This window comes from Mesocricetus auratus, unplaced genomic scaffold (genome assembly GCF_017639785.1).
Source record: "Mesocricetus auratus isolate SY011 unplaced genomic scaffold, BCM_Maur_2.0 Super-Scaffold_100018, whole genome shotgun sequence".
Taxonomy (NCBI): Eukaryota; Metazoa; Chordata; class Mammalia; order Rodentia; family Cricetidae; genus Mesocricetus; species Mesocricetus auratus.
Window position 1 is genome coordinate 48,529,600 of NW_024429199.1, and position 21,010 is coordinate 48,550,609.

Sequence of the window (21,010 nt, forward strand, 5' to 3'; positions counted from 1 at the left end):
AAAGTCCTGGGCACCTGGCTTCTTCTGGCTAAGAAGGACTGGTCCAAGTAGAACTTGATGATACAAAGAGAAAGAGAAGCCATTTAAGGTCTCCCAGGAGTAGCACTGTCGGTCCCAAAACAGAACTCTGTATGGTCCCAGGATCGGTGTGACCAAAGTGGTCATAGGTATGAAATGACACACTCTTGCAAAAAAAGAAAACATTCCTCCTATTTACCTTTAAAGATCCAACCGCTCCAAATACCGTGCTGTGGCTAAGAAGTGAGAGTCAGGACTTAAGGCTGCACACCAACTCTTCCACTGTGTCTCATCCTCGCCCTTAGTCGCAAAACCCAGAGGGACCACTTAGTAGACGAAGCATCCTGTGGAATGTTGAAATTTTTGCCTTCTGTCTCCTGTTTAGCTTCATAGAGATCATATCCTCCCTGTGGACATCTCTGAGCAGTTTTGTTTTTTTATGTTAAAGACATGTTATAGTTTTTCAGGAACGTGCTGAAGAGAGTTGAGTTCTTTACTCCATTCCAAGTGAAGGACGTGATACGGCCATCATCAACTGGGCAGACAATCTGGCTCCCTCCGCTTCTCTACGTGGATGGGTATGAGCTTACTCTAGCTACATCATGGGTAATTGTTGTTTAGCCTTATAAAATCCCAAGGCTGCATGGGTTGGCACGGCCCTTTAAGACAGAGAGTCAGTTTAGAATGGACGGGTTTCCTGGGGTTCTAAAGTTAGCTGTGTGAGGGGCACAGAGAGCTGTTGGGATATGGCCTAGATGAGCAATGTCTTGGCAGAAGCCACCATCTTAGGCTAGGTGAAGTGACCCAGGATGCCTTGGGGGGGGACATGGAGGGAGGGTACTCCCTGGAGACAGGGGCTTAGGAGCCAATGTTGGGGAGTGTGGAGTCCCTCTTCTGAGAAGTCATGGATGCCAGTCCAACTTGGCAGAAAACCATGGGCCTGGGGCCAGTGAGGATGAGGTGGGCTACGAATAGCCCTGCTACAGATGCCTTTGTCTGTCTCTCACTAGGAAGCACCTCGTCTCCAACCAGATTCCCTGTCACTGTGGCTCAGCCTCTCGTTTTTGTTTATACATACAGCCTATGTTTATGAACACAAGTATTTATGTGTTGTTATATTTGTGATTTGGGGGTCAGGACACTCCCAAAGGATCTGCCTGAGAAACCCTGCCACTAACCAGTCCTCAGTTTCTTTCCCAAACCCCGCCACTGGTCACCATCCCCACGCTGGACAGGGGGTGGGAATTAGCTGGAGTGGGGCTTTGGTGGTGGTGGGAGGGGAGTTGATTCAGTTGCTGGTGCCTGTGCTATCCCACGGAAGGCTGTTCCTCGTTTTTCCTCTCCACTCAGCTGTCTCCTGCTGGGCTCTTCCCCCAAGGCTCCAAACTCTCAGGTTTCCACGAACCCCTGCTCCTATGTCATCATCGTTTTAGGTTATGGAGTTGTAGGTTGGGGGCAAGGGGTTTGTCCGGTTGAGAGGCAGTCAAAGGTATCCACAGCAGAGGTCTGATGAAGGACTAAGACCCGAGGCCCTGCTCACCTCAAGGTAATGCTGGCGATGATCACTCGCGTGATCAGGCACCATGCTGACTCCCCAAATCAAAGCACCTCCCACCCACCTTTGGGGACACGCCCACTTGTAAGTGGCCGCGTCCTTTCCGTCTGTGGTTTCCAGACATGGAAACCTTTTTCTTGGTCAGCTCCAGGTGGAGGCTTCCCAGGCAGTAGGGTGGGGGACTCGTCGAAGCATGACTGGGCTTTCTCCATCCTTTCAGTGGGAGGATTGGAAGGCCATCAGCTGATAACCGGCGGGTAGAGGTGGGATGCACCCAGAAGCCCCCGTGACCCTTTTCCTCTACACTCAGAATGCTTACTGGTCACCTCGAGGCTAAGGAGTCAGTGGAGTCTAACGATGCTAGAGGACCCGAGTCAGGGAGCGGGGACCAACCATGAGAAGAAGAAGATGGCTGCGGCGGCTCAGGGCCCTGGGGAGGGCGGCAAGCGCGAGGAGGTAAGTCAGGCCGAGAAGCAGCGTGTCCCTTGATGGGGAACGGAGTGGGTAGAACTCTGCCGCTTGAGACCTGCCATTCCTTTCTACAACTCTGGTTGGCCCTCAGGACCATCTCGGTGTGGGCTTGCTCTGAGCCGCTGTGCAGCACTCTCTGGAGACAAACTCTGGTCCGCCCATCTTCCAGGGTGGATGGCTTGTTGTTGGTGTCAGGGTTTACTAGGGTCTGAGAACTACTGTGAGTTGGAGTTACAGTTTGAGTCTCAGATGCCCCCCCAAAGATCACGTGTGCGACCCTGATGTCTGCCAGGTGCTGTTATTGGTAGGAGGTGGAGGCTAAGGCAGAGGTAACTTAGGTCATTAGGAATGTGCCTTTGAGAAGTCCCAGCCCATTCCCATTATGCAGCTCTCTCTCTCTCTCTCTCTCTCTCTCTCTCTCTCTCTCTCTCTCTCTCTCTCTCTCTCTCTCTCTCTCTCTCTGTGTGTGTGTGTGTATCTGTGTCATAAGTGAGCAGGTCCAAAATGACAGAGTTCAGAAGCTGTGAACTGAAAGCTTTGAACCCAGAAGCCTGAACAAAACTTTCTTCCTTATAAGTTGGTTCCCTCGGGTATTTTCTGACAGGGACAGGAATCTGACTGCTAAGAGTTTCTCACAGTATACATGTTCTGGAAGCTTAACACCGTCCTTCACTGGAGATTCAAGGCCTAAATTGTAGGTTGCATTTACAATACTTTATGAGCTGGGGGGAATATCACAGCAATCTCTCATCAAAATATACAATTTATATACATTAATAAAAATGAAGTGTTTTTGAAAGAGCTATTCTATGTGAGAAAAGTATCCAGGGATTTGATTGGCACTTCTGGTGCATTGCTGCCATCCTCTGCACCAAATCCTCCAAATCCGGCGTTAGTAGCAAAGTTCCCAGAAAGGGAGATGATTGTTAGGACCAAAATGCAATGACTTCCCCATTGTCTCCAGAACTGGGAGAGCAAAATGGTCAGAAACTTCTTCTCTAATGTGTACTATTCTCTAAGATCAGTCCATCTGATACGCGGTCCTACTTTTAGAGATGATCCCTATGGAAGGAAAGAGAAGTGTTCTCCTCACCCTTAAAGGAGGAAAACAACAGGCTTCTGAACACAGCACACACACACACACATACACACATCACACATGCGACACATACACATCACACACACACACACACACACACGCGCGCGCGCGCGCGCGGCACATACACATCACACACACATGCACACACACATCACACACATGCACACACACATCACACACATGCACACACATGCACACACACGTGCACACACAGACACAGACACACACATCACACACATATGGCACACACACAGCACACACATGCACACACACATCACACACATGCACACACACATCACACACATGCACACACACGTGCACACACACGGCACACACAGACACAGACACACACATCACACACATATGGCACACACACAGCACACACATGCACACACACAGCACACACATGCACACACACATCACACACGTGCACACACACGGCACACACAGACACAGACACACACATCACACACATATGGCACACACACAGCACACACATGCACACACACATCACACACATCACACACGTGCACACACACGGCACACACAGACACAGACACACACATCACACACATATGGCACACACACAGCACACACATGCACACACACATCACACACATGCACACACACATCACACACATGCACACACACATCACACACGTGCACACACACGGCACACACAGACACAGACACACACATCACACACATATGGCACACACACAGCACACACATGCACACACACATCACACACATGCACACACACATCACACACATGCACACACACATCACACACGTGCACACACACGGCACACACAGACACAGACACACACATCACACACATATGGCACACACACATTACACACACATATGGCACACACATCACACACACAGCACATGCACAGCACATGCACATGCACAGACACACACACACACCTACCTCAGGGCCAACGTTTCCCACAGAGGACACAGAGCTCTGCTGGGCCACCTTCTTCAACACTGCACAAAGAGACAGGACAAAGGACAAGTCTTAGAGGGTTGGGGCAGCAGCTGATGGGAAAGCAGTCACTGTGGGGGAAAGTGTCCCTTGACCAGGCCTCCTCAGCCCTAGCAGCATCCCCAGATGACATCGCTAACTGTTCTGCGATGGGGACGGGTGCCCTCTGTCTCCCTGATCTGTCCTTTTGGGCACAGCGAGGCAGAAGGGGACTTTTCTCACTCCATTCTTCTCTTTTGCCCATTCGCCGCCAGAACCTCAATCATCGAGTTCAGGAAGCAAGTGGGAGTGGCCACCACTGGCGTCTCACGGTGCCTGTTGTGTTTATACGTTAATATGAACAGATGTGTAACATTAAAATTGGTATCACGTAATCCAGTACCACACCCCCTCACAAATCAGCAGATACAAAAACCCAGCGGCAGTCTCCAAGTAAAATCCTCCACACTAGACATTTCCGACTCTTCAGACAATAATCCAAGGCCACTTTGTTTCAGGGGTAAGAAGCAGGCCCAGAGCAGTTAGGTGGCCTCTCCCTGAGGTAAGGCACCCAGCAAGCAGTTAGTGAAATTAGTACTAGAGGCTGGATCCCAATCATTTTCGGACTCATAGGGGCAGCTCCTTGAAGGCTGAGGGGGAGAAGAGAATTTCTTTCGCAAAAAAAAAAAAAAAAAAAAAAAAAAAGTTCTAGCAATGGACTACACCTCACCAGCCATCAGATCTAGTTGGAGTGCATGGAGTCAGTCCTGGTAGACACACTTGATAATGATGGCTGAAGCTGAGGCCATCTGACTTTCTCTCTGGAGGTAGACAGGGCTCCAGAAGTCCACAATCTCTTGCAGAGAGGACTCTGTTTTGGGGTGGCAGCGTTGGGGGCGGGGGAGGGGTGGGGGCTGGCACTTCCTTGGGGGTTGCCTGAGAAGTGCCTATCATTCTCTTCCTACCTCAGGGGCTGCAGAAGCAGATCTGTGACCTTGCAGCAGAGCTCACAAGACAGGCCTCTTGGTGGTGTGCCGCGTACAAAGACCTCCAAGGCCAGATCAACGCTCTTGTGAAGGAGAACGAGGATCTCCGCGAGGAACTGCAGGCTCTGAAGCAGCAGGGCACCAAAAAATCCACGAAAGGCCCTGCGGCCTCCCCACCCACAGCAGGAACAGCCAACTCTCGGGTACAGCCGGTTCCCCGCCTTACAAAGATCATGGCCCTGTGAGGGCACGTCCCCTCCCTTGCAGGCACTCCGTGAGGGCTTACAGTCTGTCCCTCAGTGACACAGAGAAGTGACAGCAAGTCTCGGCTGGGCCTCCCTGGGAGCCCTGGGAACATAGCATGTCACCGCTCTGTCCCCGGGATACTCACAGGCTCTGGTGGAATAGCTGGACACCAGGTCATCTCAGGACGCCAGGTTCCTGCTTTACCTTAAGTGATGAACTGGACCCTGTCATTAACCCCACCGAGGCACAGGGGGAAGGAGGACTTAGATAAAACCCTGTGACTCAGTGCCCGAGAGCCGGCCGGCTCCTTTCTGTCTCCCGGTAGAAGCTGAGAGGGGTCCCGTGGGAGATTTTATACGGTGTTTGCTACCGCGTGGCCCCCAATTACCCCCTCGCTCGTGGTACACGGGTAAGATGTGCCCCACGCATCAGCAGGGTATCACCCCATCCCCATCAGACGTCAGTCCCTCGTCAGTGCTCGCTGAATGGGTGCGTAGTAACCGCTCACACGCTCCCCGTGTGACCTCGGATTAAAAACAGCGCCTGCGCCACAAACACTGAACTTAGAGCAACAGGAAGCAAGGTGCGGGCGCTAAGCTTTTAAATTCGCCCCAGGGACATCTGTATCCAAACACGATTCTGGGGATGGCGTCCAAAGGTCTGCCGTGAGTGCACGAGTGCGTGGGGTGCACAGCTGTAGGCTAATAGCACCGGAGAAACGGTGCTGGAGGCTCACACCCTCCTCAGAGGGGGAGTGCGCAGCTTAAAACACCAAGCCCACACTTGCAGACAGCCTCCAGGGAAGGAAGACCTGGAATCTCGGGTCTTTGGCCAACTGTGTGAGCGACTAAAGACCTTCTGAAAAGTCATACAGGATCCAACTACTGTACACACACACACACACACACACACACACACACACACACACACACACACGAAGGGGGTTTCAATGGAGTCGGCACATAATGGAAAAGGCAATACCCCAACTAGACATCTTATCCCACCAAACAAATCCTCCGGGGGTCAGGAATGGATTACATCTTGTTGAGTCATCGGCCAAAGGGGACCCACAGAACTCCCCAAACTTAACAGGCCGTTGCTAAGGCTATTGGTCGCTCTCTACAAACTGGGCCGTATGGGTCCGTGACTGAAGACACAACTTCTCCACCGAAGTGGAGAAATCAGGCTGGTATCCAGCTAGTAAGCTTCACCCCCTTTTGACTAGCACCCATGGTGCTGTAAGGTAACTCCGCAGACTACCAGAGGAGAAGGCCCCCCCCCCGTCAATGCCACCCACTACAAACACGTTACCTAAAACGGAGACTTGTCTACAAGATAAAATTGGTACAACCGCACCGCCACACATGTTATGAGAGTAACCAGCAACTTCCTTATGAAATTTACAGCCCCATTCCATGAGATAGAACTGACCCAGATAAAATGGCCAAGAAACCAGGTTATAGGCCTAGAAAAAAAAAATAAATACAATTGCTCTGCTAAGGGAACATATCAATAAAATGAGTCCTGATAACACATTGCTGTATCCATAGATCAGTGCTTAGCTTAACCCTCGCCAGAGATGTTTCTTCTTGCAGTAGATGGTAATTAACACAGCAGATCACAAATGGGCCATGTGCGGAGAGAGACTTTGGGGCAGTTGGTCCCAAACAGGCTGTCTGCACTAAACCCTCCCCTCACAGCTCAGGGTTCTATGTGGAAGGGGGGGGCGCGGCGGGGAGCAGGGCGGAAAGACTGTAAAAAGCCAGAGGTGATGGGTGACGCCACGGAAACAGGTATCACCCAGACAGGAAAGGGCTGGTGCAGGATGAACTCAGAGAGACCAGCACGGGTTCACGCCAAGCGAAATCCCAGCTCTCAGAGAGAGAGGCAAGTGGGCACAATGTTCCACCCTTTACCAAGGAGCTATTCACAAAAGATGCCTGCAGGAAAGGGGAAATGTGTGTTCTCCAGTGGAGTGCTACTGGGTGTATCAACCATACTAGGAGACGGGCCTATGCCCAGGAGACGTAGTCCAACACAAAGCAGACTCTGTGTTTCTTTGGTTTTTGTTGTTGTTGCTGTTGGTTGGTTGTGCGCATGTTTGTGTTTTTGTTTGTCTGGGGTTTTTTTTTCTGTTTCGTGTTTACTTCGCTCTTTGTTGGGGAGGGTGGGAGAGAGAGAACATGAGGTTGGCTTGGTAGGGAGGTGGGGAGGATGTGGGAGGAGCTGGGGGAGGGAAAGAATGCAATCCAAAGATATCGTATGAAGAAAACACTTCAAATAGATATTGTTGAATGTTACGTATTTCCTGCTTCCCACATGCTCAGCTGAAATCGCATGATGCAAGTTCACGAGGGTTGGAGTTGTTCAGTCTTGGGGGGCCGGGGGTCCTGTGATAGTCTGGATCTGACGTCAGCCAGAAGCAGGTCACAGGTATTTGAGCAGCAGTCTGGCGTCACTGGCATGTGGGGCATCCTAGCTCAAGCCGTTGTGAAGACATTTAATATTAGGAGGCAGATTAAAATGTGATTCCCCCCCCCCACTGTGCCCTTTAAGCCTGTGGTCCCCTGCCCTCGGGTGTCCTTTAAGCCTGTGGTCCCCTGCCCTCGGGTGTCCTTTAAGCTGGTGGTGGCTTTGCAACTGTTGCTTTTCTTCACGAGGCTCCTGTGGACAGTGGTTTGGGGACACAGCAGAAGGGATTATGTGTAATTGGAATCCACTACCTGAAAATAGTAAGGCTTTCTAGCAGGTGTTTGCCCGAAGGGAGGTAATAACTGAGTGAATAGCTAAGCCACAGTTCAAAACCATAGATTTTAAAAAATAACACAAAGGCTAGAAGCTCGTTTTCCTGTAAGTCTGTTGAATTTGGTTCCATACACTTTACTCACCGCGGTATCAAATCCTTTCTAGACGACAGAGTGCCATGGTGCTGGACTGAGACGGGCGGGGGGGGGGGGCAGCGTGTGGAGAGCAGCTTCCCTCCTGCTCCCCCAGGGGACTGAAAACGGGGGACGGGTTGTCCTAGTCCAGGCTGAGGGGTAGCGGATGCCGTGCATTAACTGGTGCTTTGGGGACAACACTATTTGATGCTGATACAAATACCCCCACATTTGTTTCCAGCCAGTGTACATAAAGATAGAGGGAATCGATTCGGATAAAACAACGTCCTGGGATGACAGAGACGACGCCCCTTCTGTGAGTCCTCAGAATGGCAGCCTGATGGCCACTGGAGGAACAGACTCCTTGGATGAAAGATTCTCTTTCGTGTCTTGTGATGAAAAGGTGACCTTGGGAACTTGTGCTGTTTGTGCATAGTGCCTCTCTCTCCCTCCCTCTCCTCGCTCCCCCTCCTTCCCTCCTTCTCTCTCTCTCTCTCTCTCTCTCTCTCTCTCTCTCTCTCTCTCTCTCTCTCTCTCCTCCCACCCCCCCACGTGTGTGTTGTCTCCCTGTATCTGTCTCTCACATCGTTCGCATAAGTTATTTTTACGTGTGAGTGCACTCACGTCCACGCACCCGTGGACCAGAAGAGGGCGTGCTCTATCCGCTTGAACTAGAGCTGCAGGCGGCTGGGAGGCATCCAACACGAGCTCTGGGAGCCAAAGTGGGGTCCCCTGAAACGGTAGCAAAGCTCTCACCATCGGGCCATCCCCAGGCCTTCCACCTCATTTTGAGATGTGCTTCCTAACTGAGGCTGGACTGCACTGGTCGACTCCACCCTCCGTCTGGCAAGCTTCAGGGACCCTCCTGGCTCTGCTGTCTGGGTGCTGGGATCACAGGCATGCTGCCTCACCTGGCCTGCTGGGCGTTCTAGCATTCTGAACTTTGACCCTCGCGCTTGGGCAGACTGCACTTGGCCAACCTTCCCTCTCCCCGTTGCCTTGCCTCCTCACCCCCAGGAACACACCCTGCTTCATCCCGGAGCACTCACCCCGTTACTCAAAATGGACTGGGGGAATTTGCTAATGGTAATTCTGTGATTCTGCAGATTAGAAAGCGGAGCATCTTCATACACACGCTCAGTACTAAAGCAAGAAGCTAAGCAGAACTGCAGTGGTCTTTTTTTTTTTAACCTATTGTGTGGATGGGAATTTTCTATATTAGGTCAATTGTCTGAATTCCGGGACTGGAGCCCAATGCACTTGGTAGAGTCTGGGACATGACTGGGGCATCTGGGAGCTAGCACGGCTCGTGCTCAGCATCTGGCCACTGGTCTGGTGGTGTCGCTGGTTTTGTGACTCTCTCTGTACCCAGGCTATGCACCTGTCTTCCAAGTTTGTGCGAAGACACATTGGCAGGATATCACCAGAACTCCCGTCAGACTCCACAGCCCTGGACACAGAGTCATTGGCTGGTGAGGAGAATGAGATGGCAAGGGCCCACCCAGTTCCTGCTGGTTGCTCGGGGAGGGAAATGGCACGTGGGTAAGGTTCCCCAGAGCTCCCTGGGTTCTGTCTGATTCCTCCTCCTTGAGCATCTGTCCTGGTAACCTCTCCCAACGCAGTTGCAGAGCCCAAACCGGCTCTCCCGGCTCACCCTTCCCTTTCTGCTTGCCGGCTGGTGACATCACCTCCCTTCCCGGCCAGCTCTTGCTGACCTCCCCCTGAGATCAAGCTGTCCATCCTGGTGCACACGGCCTTTCCTGTCCCTGTGGGTCCCGCCTGCAGGCTCCCACAGCGGCAGGGAGAATGCCTCGCTCCAGCTGCCGTCAGTGGCCACCGACCGTCATAATCTCTGTGTCCCTGAGCATGACTGAGGGTATGCCTCATAGCTCTGCTATGGAGCCTTTGCACAGAGTCCCGGCTCAGCCGCACCCTCAGTGGGCAGAGAGGGGCCTCTCAGCCACCCCGCAGCCTGCCTCTTACACACCCTCTCTCGCTGTCCATGTGAGTCCCCTTTGACACGTTGAGCCCCGGACGCTAGTGCACGGGCAAGCACAGCGCTGTCTCTCCCCCTGCTCCCGTGCGGCATTTCTGGACCTCTGTGAGTCAGTTACTTGTCTGCTGCTGTTGATAAAGCACCACGGCCACAGCAACTTGTCGAAGGAAGAATCTGTTGGGGCTTATGATTCCCAAGGGCCAGTTCATAACAGCAAGTACCCATAAAAGCACAAAATAGAGAGCAAACGGAAAGGGGCCCAAGCGATACATACTTCCCCTATCAAAGTCATACCAGCCATACCTCCTCCAGCAGCGCCACCAAATGGAGAGAGCAAGCGCTCACACATTCTGTGTGTTGGCTAACTTTTATAGCCGGCAGCCTGACACAACCTAGAATCGCCTTGGAGGAGAGTCTTAGTGAGGAACTGTTTAGATCAGACCGGCCTGCGGGCATGCCTACGAAGAACCGTCTCGATCGTGAATCGATGGAGGAGGACCCAGGCCATTGTAGGCAGCACCGATTCCTAAGTCAAGGGGTCCCAAACGATGTGTGAGAGCCCCCTGAGAGCCAGCAAGCAAGCGTCCATGCATCGCGCTCTCCCTGTTCTTGGCTGTGGGTGTGCAGCTCTCAGCTCCTCCACCATGGTGACCTTTCCTCCTGCTCCCCGCTGCCCCGGAGGCACAGGACTCCTGCTCCCCACTCTCTGCCTCCGGTTCCTTCCACGTGTCTAGTGGGCGGTCATCACTGGGCTTGTGACTTTTCCCTTCCTACGTCTGCCCCCTAACTGGGGCAAAAGCAGCTTCAGGACAGACGCCCGCCCTCTGCTAGCTCAGTGTCCTCCATCCCAGCACGTAGAGAAGACACCATCCGCAGACAAGGGCTGGCTGTCTCTCCAGTTCTGCGCGGTGACCTCAGGGGAAAAGAAGATGCGTTTGGGGACGTAGGCTGGGACTTGGAACTCGCACTGGGCACACATCGTTTTCGCTATCTGTGCGCGGCCTCTTGAAACAGCCCTTCTCTGCTGTTTCAGATTTGTGGTCCTCCAATCCAGAGAGTTCTGAAGGTGAGCTTCTCACACAGGCTCAAGCAAGAAGGCTCATCCCTACTTTTTCCCAGAATGCAATGTGGCTGCAGGTAGGTAGGGAGGGTTTCACCTGGCCAGGGAGGTTGGGAGCAGGAAAACCAGGAGGTGATGGCAGGAACTGCTACTCCATCCCTTTTTCATGAGCACAGGAGGCTGGGATGGCTGCAAAAGACTCCCAGGCTCTGGGCACACAGCCTTTCAAACGAGAGAAACACGGCCTTCCTATAGTCATTGGAGGGCTGCATTAGACCCGTGGTTCTCAGAGCAGGGGGCGTGGAGGGGACACGGGAGGCAACGGCGGCTATAATCTCTCCACAGAATCTTCTGGCACGGTCAAGACCTCCCAGAGAAGTACCACACTCCATCGACACTGAGAAGGATAATGAGACACAAGAGAAGCGACACCCGAATGGCAAGGTAGGCGCCTGCCCGCGGCATGTGGTCTTTCCCTGCCGCGTTCCCCGTGAGCCAAGCAGACCTTCCTGAGCTGCAAGCTGGCTCCCAGTAACAAACACATGCTCTGAGAGGAACGTCTACCCCTCACTGCTACCTCAAAAAGGGCTTTTGTCACGCGGTGGTGGCGCACGCCTTTAATCCCAGCACTCTGGAGGCAGAGGCAGGCAGATCTCTGTGAGTTCGAGGCCAGGCTGGACCGATAGCCTCCAAAACAATACAGAGAAACCCTGTCTCGTAAAAACCAAAAAAAAAAAAAAAAAAAAGGGCTTTTGTCGTAGAGATCTGCTGCCAGAGGGCTGAGGCTGACTCGGGGAGGGAGGGAGGGGGTGAGCAGCTGTGGCCCACGGGAGCAGCTGAAGCAGCCACAGCCGGGCTGTTTGCTCACAGCCCCTCCGCCTCCCTTGCTGGAGTTGAGTCTCCTGGCTCCTCCTTGTCTGTGGAGCCTCGGACTGAGTAGATCTCCACCCTTGAAAGCCGAGAACTCTTTGAATAGATGAGCGAGGAACCGTTTGCTTGGCTCCACAGCTTTGCACGAAAGCCTCCTTCCTCCTCCTTCCCCCCTCCCCTCCTCTAAGGCAGGGTCTCTGCTTTTATGGACTCACAGCGACCTTGAATTTCTGACTCTCCTGCCTCCCGCCTCCCGGGGTACTGAAGTTACAGGTGTGGACCACACCACAGTCCATTAAGATGGGCTGGGAAGGGAACCCAGGGTTTCAAGCGCACAGGGCAAGCAGCCCACCCACCGAGCAGAATCCCCTAGAGTCCTCCTGTCTCACACCGTTGTTGTCGGACAAACAGACACAGCTGAGCAAAGGGCAGGCCTTGGTGACGGGCCTGTGAGGAGTAGGGCGGTGCTGGTCAGTCCAGCCAGCTATGGACCAGCCAGGTGCCTGGTCTCCGGGAGCCACAGGGTGCAGACGTGAGAAGCAGGCAGTCCGTGGCACCCTGTTCTGCTACGTCTGGCTACTGGGTGCCACCTTTCTTTTCCAGTCCCTGTCACGTCACTGTGTCCTCTGATCCCCTCACCCTGAGCTGATCTGCGTGTGTCTTGCATTGGACTCGCTGGGATTCTTCTCCTGTTCAATGATCTTTATACTATAAATTTTTATTTACTTCAATTAAAACTCTATGGTTAAAAAAAATCTAGCAGTACGAAAAGCCATACACTAAAATTAACCAGCCCCAAGGTCTATACATCTCAACATTTTTCTATAGAGTTAGAATAGCCATCCTCAGGCTGCAGTGAGTCAGGCTAAATTTTATACTTTCATTATCCAATACATTTTTACAAACTTATCTACCACTAAAAGAAAAAATGAAAACTCCATGGCAAAGTCTAAACTAGAGCATACTTAGCTTTATATCCTCTTTTGTGGTTCATATCCTATTTGGTGTGTGTGTGTGTGTGTGTGTGTGTGTGTGTGTGTGTGTGTGTGTGTGTGTTGTTCTTGTTTGTCAAGATGGGGTTTCTCTGTGTAACAGCCCTGGCTGTCGTAGAACTCACTCTGTAGACCAGGCTGGCCTTGAACCCACAGAGATCCACCTGCCTCTGCCTCCCAGCACTCTGACTAAAGGTGTGCACCAACACCACTGAGCTAGCATCCTATTTTTATAAGGTAAATTTTGAAAGTCACACCATCATGCGTGACTTAGTAATGGCATGCTCTCAGAACCACACTAGGTGATTTCCCCCTGGTGTGAATATTGTGGCGACTCCCACACGCCTAGGTACTCTCACCCACTCAGCATGACCTTCTGATGCCAGCAAGAGCCGTGGTAAGCGTGATGAGCAAGGATGCCTGGGCACAGGAGTGCACACCACGGTGTAGGGCATTTCTCATGCGACGAGGAAGGCACTGGAATAATGATAAAATTGGAGAGAATGTGAAGGCACCACTGTCACAGTTGTCTGCTGTCAGTGTCTGCTGTAGACCAGACAGTGGTATGGGACATCCCAGCATCACCACAAATGCTTAGGGATGCTCAGTGCCACAAGGCAAGAGGTGACAGGAAATTACCAGCTGCATTAGCGTCTTACACAGTGACCACCGTCCATGCAGCTGGTTATCTAACAGAGCACGGTTCCATAACCGGTCTGCGCAGCTGCGGTTGATCTTGCGATTCCCTGTGCGGAGCATTAAGAACACGTGTATGCCCTGTGCAGAGCATTAAGAATGTGTGTGTGTGTGTGTGTGTGTGTGTGTGTGTGTGTGTGTGTGTGTGTTGTTTTGAAAGGGCCGCTGTCTGTTGAAGTCTTGCTGGACTTAGCTCAACCCTTCAACTTATTGACCGTCAGCTGGGTTTGGCTGGCTAGCACTCTGATTTGTTCAGAAGTATTAGCTCTCAACTCTGATTATAGGTTTTTAACCCTACATTCCCAGCTACACCAACAATAGTTATTATATGTGTCATAGTTAATAAATGCTACATGGAGTTTTAAAATATACATATATTAACTACCCAAATTGATGTTATTTCTACTAGTGTCTTTGCTTACACCAATCTTTGCAGGGTGTTGCCATCCACCAAGAGTCTAGCAGCATACATATGAAGTTACTTATTTGCTGATTTGTTTTTTTTTTAATTGAAGCCATTAGTGTAGTGTGTGGGTCGACAGGATAAGACAGGGAAGACACAAAATGCACAAAAGTTAATTTTTTACATAGTAACCCTGCAATTCTATCTGGTCCAGGATTTCAGGTTCGTCAGTCCTATGACCAGAGACCACACAGCCCCATGGCAAATGCTGTACAGCATCAGCACAAAGGCAGGGGGACACTGAGAATCAACTCATAACACTTGCTATTGATGACCAAATGCAGGGTGGGGATTGGGAGCTCATCAGTGCGTGTGTGTGTGTGTGTGTGTGTGTGTGTGTGTTAGTCTCCACCATGCCAGGCAGACAGTGGGCAGTGAGTTTGAACACGAGGGAAAACACTAACCATGCTTGCCACCGCTCTTCACCGGGAGTTTTTGTGTGTCCATCAAGGTGGAGCAGGTCCTCAGCGATGGGCGAACCATCATCACCTTCCCCAATGGAACCAGGAAGGAGATCAGTGCTGACAAGAAGACGATCCTCATCAAGTTTTTTAACGGGGACATGAAGAAAGTCAAGCCCGACCAGAGAGTGGTGAGTGCGGGCATACCCCTGTTATCCTAAAGCCAGACCCGCATACCCCTGTTATCCTAAAGCCAGACCCGCATACCCCTGTTATCCTAAAGCCAGACCCGCATACCCCTGTTATTCTAAAGCCAGACCCGCATACCCCTGTTATCCTAAAGTCAGACCCACATACCCCTGTTATCCTAAAGTCAGACCCACATACCCCTGTTATCCTAAAGTCAGACCCACATACCCCTGTTATTCTAAAGCCAGACCCGCATACCCATGTTATTCTAAAGCCAGACCCACATACCCCTGTTATTCTAAAGCCAGACCCACATACCCGTGTTATTCTAAAGCCAGACCCACATACCCCTGTTATTCTAAAGTCAGACCCACATACCCCTGTTATCCTAAAGTCAGACCCACATACCCCTGTTATCCTAAAGTCAGACCCACATACCCGTGTTATTCTAAAGCCAGACCCGCATACCCGTGTTATTCTAAAGCCAGACCCACATACCCATGTTATTCTAAAGCCAGACCCGCCCACAGAGTTACCAGCAGCCCTTTCACAGACGCAGGTCCATCGGTCCTGGTGTCAGGGAGGGCTGAAGGCCAGAACCTCCTTGTTAATGAGGATTTCGCCCTTGGTGTATGATGCGTGTGAGGTTCTCCATGGCCTCAGCCCGCAAATATGCCCATCAACCGTGTCCCACCAGCACCCCACCCTACCCTCCATTGTGAATCCTCCCTACCCAGATGGTTTTCTACTGGTCTGAGATGACCCTTGTGCCTAGGAAAACAAACCAGGAAATCCTGGAAGACCTATGCAAATGGTGACTTTCAGGAAGTCGCAGCCCCCGTGTGGGGGCGGGGGCAAAGAGATGTGTTGCCTCACCTTGGGGGGGGGGTCACAACCGTGTTTCTCAGGCAGACACGAAGGAAGGATGGACAGATGTAGAGTGACAGACGGGTAACAGGCAGGGTGAGTTAGGAGAGAGAACGGGGCTCGGTGCAGGCTGGGAGGGGGGAGTCCCCCACTGTGACTTTGACTCTGTGTGGTGACACCGCAGAGGCAGGTGAGCACGCCTCTCTCCAGGTCTGCTGCTGATTCCTTCCCTGTCTCCTGGTCTGCCGAGGGAACGTGGTACTTATGTGATGCTGGAGACAGGAGCACTCCCTGCGTCCGCCTGGCCTGGAACATGTTGCTACTATAAAGACAGTGCTTTACACTATAAAGACAGTGCTTTACACTAAATGACGGAGCACGGAGCCCTCTTCCCTAGTTTGCTTTCTACTGCCGTAATAAGCAGCATGACTAAAACAACCTGGGAAGGAAAGGGCTTCTTTGGCTCCCATGTCCCCCGTCACACTCACTCCCTGAGGGAAGTCACCACGGGAAGCTGAAAGCAGGGATTTGAGCGACCACGGACAGACAGACACTGCTTACTGGCGTGTTTCCCATAGCTGGTTCAGCTTGGCTTTTATACAACCGAGAACTCAGGTGTGGCACCCCCTACACGGGGGTCTAGACCCTTCCACATTAATCATTAGTCAAGAAAATGAATGCCCCCACAGACTTCCCTACTGAGCAACCCGACGAAGGGGTCTTCTCAACTAATGTTCCCTCTTCTCAGATGACTCTTGCTTGTGCCAGGTTGACAGAAACTGCCCCAAAGGCATCCCAGTCTCAAAGTCACAGATTTCCCAACGATATGGCTCCAATTAAAGGCGCTCACCCTCCTCTTTGGTGGATATAGAGACACGACTCCATCTCAGAGGACCGATGTGGTGTGGCCCGCAGGAATGTGAATTAGGAGTAGAGCAGTTATCTTCCCTATGCATCCTTCCTTTTACCCCGTTCCGTCCCGTTCTACCCCAGGACGGTGACTTTCAAGCGTGACCCGGCCTTAGCATCAGGAGCACCTGTCCCCGAGCCCCGTTGCCTGTCCCCGAGCCCATCACCGTCCCCCTTTGTAAATGTCCTTCCCACTCCTTCCCTCTCTCCCTGGAAACCAAGGGAGACATGAGTATCAGAAACACCCAGGTCAACTGGCAGCTCGTGAGGTGCACTTCCGTGGATGTCCGAGGCACTTGGGGAGAATCTACTCTCTCGAGCTGAACCTGGCCACTACTCAGAAAACTGTGGGGCTCATGGGACACTGGGGCTTACAGCCCATGTCCACCTCCTGGCCCTCACCAGCTACAGGAACCCACGAGGCGTGAAGGTGCAGCAAGTCATGCATTAGCAGATGCTCAGGAAAAAGAAAAAACCCGAGGGCTAACCTACCTCATCCCACAATCTCACGACAGCCAAGTCTGTCACTTCTGGGGTGCGAGTGACAAGCTCCACTTCCTGTGCTGCTCAACTGTGGAAGTTCCCACAGAACCCACCTGCGGGGAGTAACTAGTCAGATTCAGTCGAGGCTAACATAACAACTGTAGGGGGGCTGCTTGCCTCCTAACGTGGGTTACCCGGCCTTCACAGATATACTACTACGCGGATGCTCAGACTACGCACACAACCTACCCGGATGGTGTCGAAGTCGTGCAGTTCCCGAACAAGTGGACGGGTGAGGAGTACCACCCTGTACCCCTGGCTCCCCGCCTTGTCCGCCTGTGTCAGAGACGGTAGGGCGCATGAGCATCATGGGCAGGGACAGCATGCCGCGCCTGCTGCACAGCCTGTATCCGAGAATGTGGCGAGGGCGTCGGGATAGATGACACAGAGACCGGTCGGTTGCCTTAAGAAATCTTTATGCTCCCCAAGTCGGCTTAAGAGAACTTCCCAAGAAAATGCTTCCCTCAAGAAAAGCTTCTGCCATACATACACACACACATCTCCCATATGTCTCTCTTTTCTCCTCCTGGCCGGTGGTTAACTCTCTGACACCAGAATCGGGAACAGCAGGGAGCAGGAAGTGGCTAGCCATCGGGAAGATCAAAGTCAGGGTGTTTCAGTGAGCGAGCCCTTATCAAGCCCTTATCAGGAACTTATGGCATTGGATTGTTTTCAGTAAACATGTTTGATGGAGGAGTGAGTTTCCGGCCAGGGTCTGTGGTCCCCACAGCAGCAGACATCCAGCCTCTGGGCTCACTGAAGAAAATAGTCCGCCCAGCTGGATTTTTAATGTTGTTGTTGTTGTTGTTTTTCAATTAGAAATCATTCCATGAAGTACATAGGGCAAAATTATACCCAAAGAGTCACTTTTAGTTTTCCTGAAACTCAGCGAGCTGGGTGCCCCCAGATTTTGCCCGGCATTCCCTATACCATTAAATTCAAGGATGTTCTCAGCAAAGGATGTTCTTGTTCTGCAAACATTGCCTGGCCTCCATCCCTAACCCTCTAACCATAGCCACCCAGGGCCCTCTCATCTCTGAACGTATAGTACTGCATTTTATAATCATTACATTCGGGTAAATTCTTTAGAACTGCCCTCTACCTCACAGTTTCCCGCCAGATTTCATGATCTCCTTCAGGTCCTTCTCAGGTCTCTCTAATCTAGTGTGTCGGCTAACACCACCCTACCCGCGTCGTCTCCTTTCCCGTGAATTCCCCAGTCACTTTTTTACGCATAGTTGCCTCAGCATCTTGCTCTGGACAGCCCGGCCCAGACACGGAGTCCAGTGTGGAGCCAACCACAGCTGAGTCCCAGCACGCCACACCCCCTAGTTTTCCAGTCTGCGCTGTAGGGGGCAGATCCGGTGGCAATCCTAGGGGACCCATGTTGGAGATGCCCTCCAGGAAAGTGCGTTTGTTTCTTCCAGCTGCCCAGGCACCAGTAACCTGCCATCACTTCATGTCTAACAAAAGACACCAACTGTTTTACGCACTGGAGACTGGCTACACAGCCTTACGTAACACGGAATTGAATATCGGCCGGGCGCTGGGTGCTGTGTCTGCCAGTCCTGACTGCAAACGCCTCTAACTAGAAAATGATCTTTCCCGTTACCATTTTAGATTACTTAGACCCAACACAGCTGCCAAATGCACCCAGTATAACACCATGTACTTTAATCTGAATGTTTCCTGCAGAAAAATTCTACCCGGATGGCTCGAAGAAAACCGTGTTTCCGGATGGGACCGTGAAGCAACTGAAGGATGGATGTGAGGAGACTGTGTTCCCTGATGGGACCTGTGTGACGGTGAAAAGGTCAGCACCCCCAGCAGACGGCCTGATCCGAGACTCCCACCTGGGGCTTTGTGTTCTGTAACATGCCTGTAGGCATTTAGATGTTTGCAAACGTCCAAGCATTCATTTAGATATACCAACAGGGGTGGGGGAGACAGGGGGGCACTGGAGAGATGGCTCAGAGATTAAGAGCACTGGCCACTCTTGGAAAGGACACAGGATCAGTTCCCAGCACCCACATGACAGCTCGCAACCATCTGTAGCTCTAGTTCCAGGGGACCCATTGGCCTCCCGCGACTTCCATGGGCACCCGGCACTCATGTCGCTTGCAGACATTCACGCGGGCAAACACTCATACATATCAAATAAAATAAAAAAAAAGCGGCCATGACGCCAGAAAACAATGCCATTGGACCTACAAGAGCCTTTGGGCCCTCAGTTCAAATCTACTTAGAGAGAATGTGAGCTTAGAGACAGACTTTCTGGGGCAGTCATGTGCCCCCAAATTGTGCTCAGTGATCGAATTCGGGGACAAAGGTGGCCCCGCAGTCTACATTTTCAACTAATGTCACAGTGGCCTAGGTTGACATCACAGTGATCTCACTCCGCATTTCTCAGGATGTCTCACTGCTCTTAGCTGGCACGTGTCCCAGGATGTCTCCCTGCCGTGAGGTGACACATGCCAATGTTTAGGTGACTGAAGCTGGCCAGCCTTGAGCGCACACCTTCAGCCTCCACCTTGTCAAAGCCGTGCTGTGTAGACGTTGTGACTCTGTTGCAGCATGTATAAGCAAGACTCTCAGATACAAGAATGCGCTAAGTCACCCTGCAGACAACGAGGTCCACAGGGCTTTCAGTCGTATCTGTCCAACAGCCTGGGCAAGAGTCCAATAAACTCACCTTAGATGTCCCCAATATGCCCCCGACTGCGGCGTGTCCTGGGCACGTTTCCTTCATGACCTCAACCTCACTAGTTCCTCCAGTGGGCTCCCCCACTCAGCTCCCCCACCCAACCCCCCTTCCCAAGCTCAGCCGGCATGGGCCGGCTTCTTCTGCCTTTTAAACCTCAAATGCCTTCCCCGCTCTTTCCCTGGGAAGCTTCAACTTCCTCCCTCAAGACAGAAACCCAGACGGCGCGATGGTATCACTCATCTCCAGGTCCTCACAACCCCCCCCCCCCCCCCGTCGGTCACCACTTATCGGAGTGTTTCTGTCCTGCAGGAACGGAGACAAAACCATCGTGTTCAGCAACGGGCAGAGGGAGATCCACACAGCCAGGTTCAAGCGGAGGGAGTTCCCAGACGGCACCACCAAGACTGTGTACTGCAATGGCTGCCAGGAGACCAAGTATGCCTCAGGGAGGGTCAGGGTCAAAGATGAGATGGGGACTGTCATCCTGGACTGGAAATAGAGCCCCCGCCAGACTCACCGCCAGGCACTAGGCTCCAGTCACAGCTCTGACCAAAACAGGCAAAACAACCCACTTTGGTAGATTCCCCTGACATTCCTGGAGATCTCCCAACACGTCAGAGGCATCCAAAAACTGTAAAGAGAAAGACCATGTAGCCACCACCTGGGCAACGAGGTCGGAGAAGCAGCAGCCAGGAATGAGGCTCCCAGAAGGGGGGCCTTGTCCGGACTGCTGTGGCGTCTTCTGCCAGAGCCTGGGCTTGGAGCTAGAGGATAAAAGAGAAGCAGAGAAGTAAAACCTGAGCACGGGCAGCCAGTCCCCAACACCTGGCCGCCGTCTCCGCCCCCATTTTAGACTTCTCATAGTGGGACCCAGGGGGACGTACCTTCACCGGTGCTTGTTATATTAGTAGACACAATTTAACCGCCTTGAAGGGCCTCAACAGAGCCTCACGTGGCATTCTATCCCATTAATTTGAATAATTATGATCTGTCAATCAACAAGGACAAGAGTAAAAGCCCAGAGAAAAACACAGAAACACACCTGGACCACGCCTCCTACTTTTTCCCCGTGAATCCGCCTGACGGCCCCCTC

General features: G+C 52.1%; 1 protein-coding gene across 2 annotated transcripts; it reads left to right on the forward strand.

The window, feature by feature from the left end:
* The first annotated feature begins 715 nt into the window (after positions 1–715).
* On the forward strand, positions 716–20,954 carry LOC101844764 (centromere protein J). 2 transcript variants are annotated; one of them, XM_040728364.1, is made up of 11 exons: positions 716–812; positions 1,884–2,029; positions 5,087–5,305; positions 8,469–8,630; positions 9,600–9,699; positions 11,257–11,360; positions 11,629–11,727; positions 14,756–14,896; positions 17,361–17,445; positions 18,909–19,026; positions 20,227–20,954. In XM_040728364.1, the coding sequence occupies exons 2-11, from the start codon at positions 1,931–1,933 to the stop codon at positions 20,414–20,416; spliced, it is 1,317 nt and encodes a 438-aa protein (XP_040584298.1). In that variant the 5' UTR covers positions 716–812; positions 1,884–1,930; the 3' UTR covers positions 20,417–20,954. The 2 variants fall into 2 exon arrangements, with proteins under 2 accessions (XP_040584298.1, XP_040584299.1); XM_040728365.1 differs by lacking the exon at positions 716–812 and adding an exon at positions 1,329–1,564.
* The last annotated feature ends 56 nt before the right edge of the window (positions 20,955–21,010 follow it).

Bases quoted from the DNA above. Each gene is read 5' to 3' on its own strand.
- LOC101844764 (XM_040728364.1), top strand. From the start codon at position 1,931: ATGCTAGAGGACCCGAGTCAGGGAGCGGGGACCAACCATGAGAAGAAG. The intron at 5,306-8,468 runs GTACAGCCGGTT...ATTTGTTTCCAG, and splicing joins CAGGAACAGCCAACTCTCGG to CCAGTGTACATAAAGATAGA. The intron at 11,728-14,755 runs GTAGGCGCCTGC...GTGTCCATCAAG, and splicing joins AGCGACACCCGAATGGCAAG to GTGGAGCAGGTCCTCAGCGA.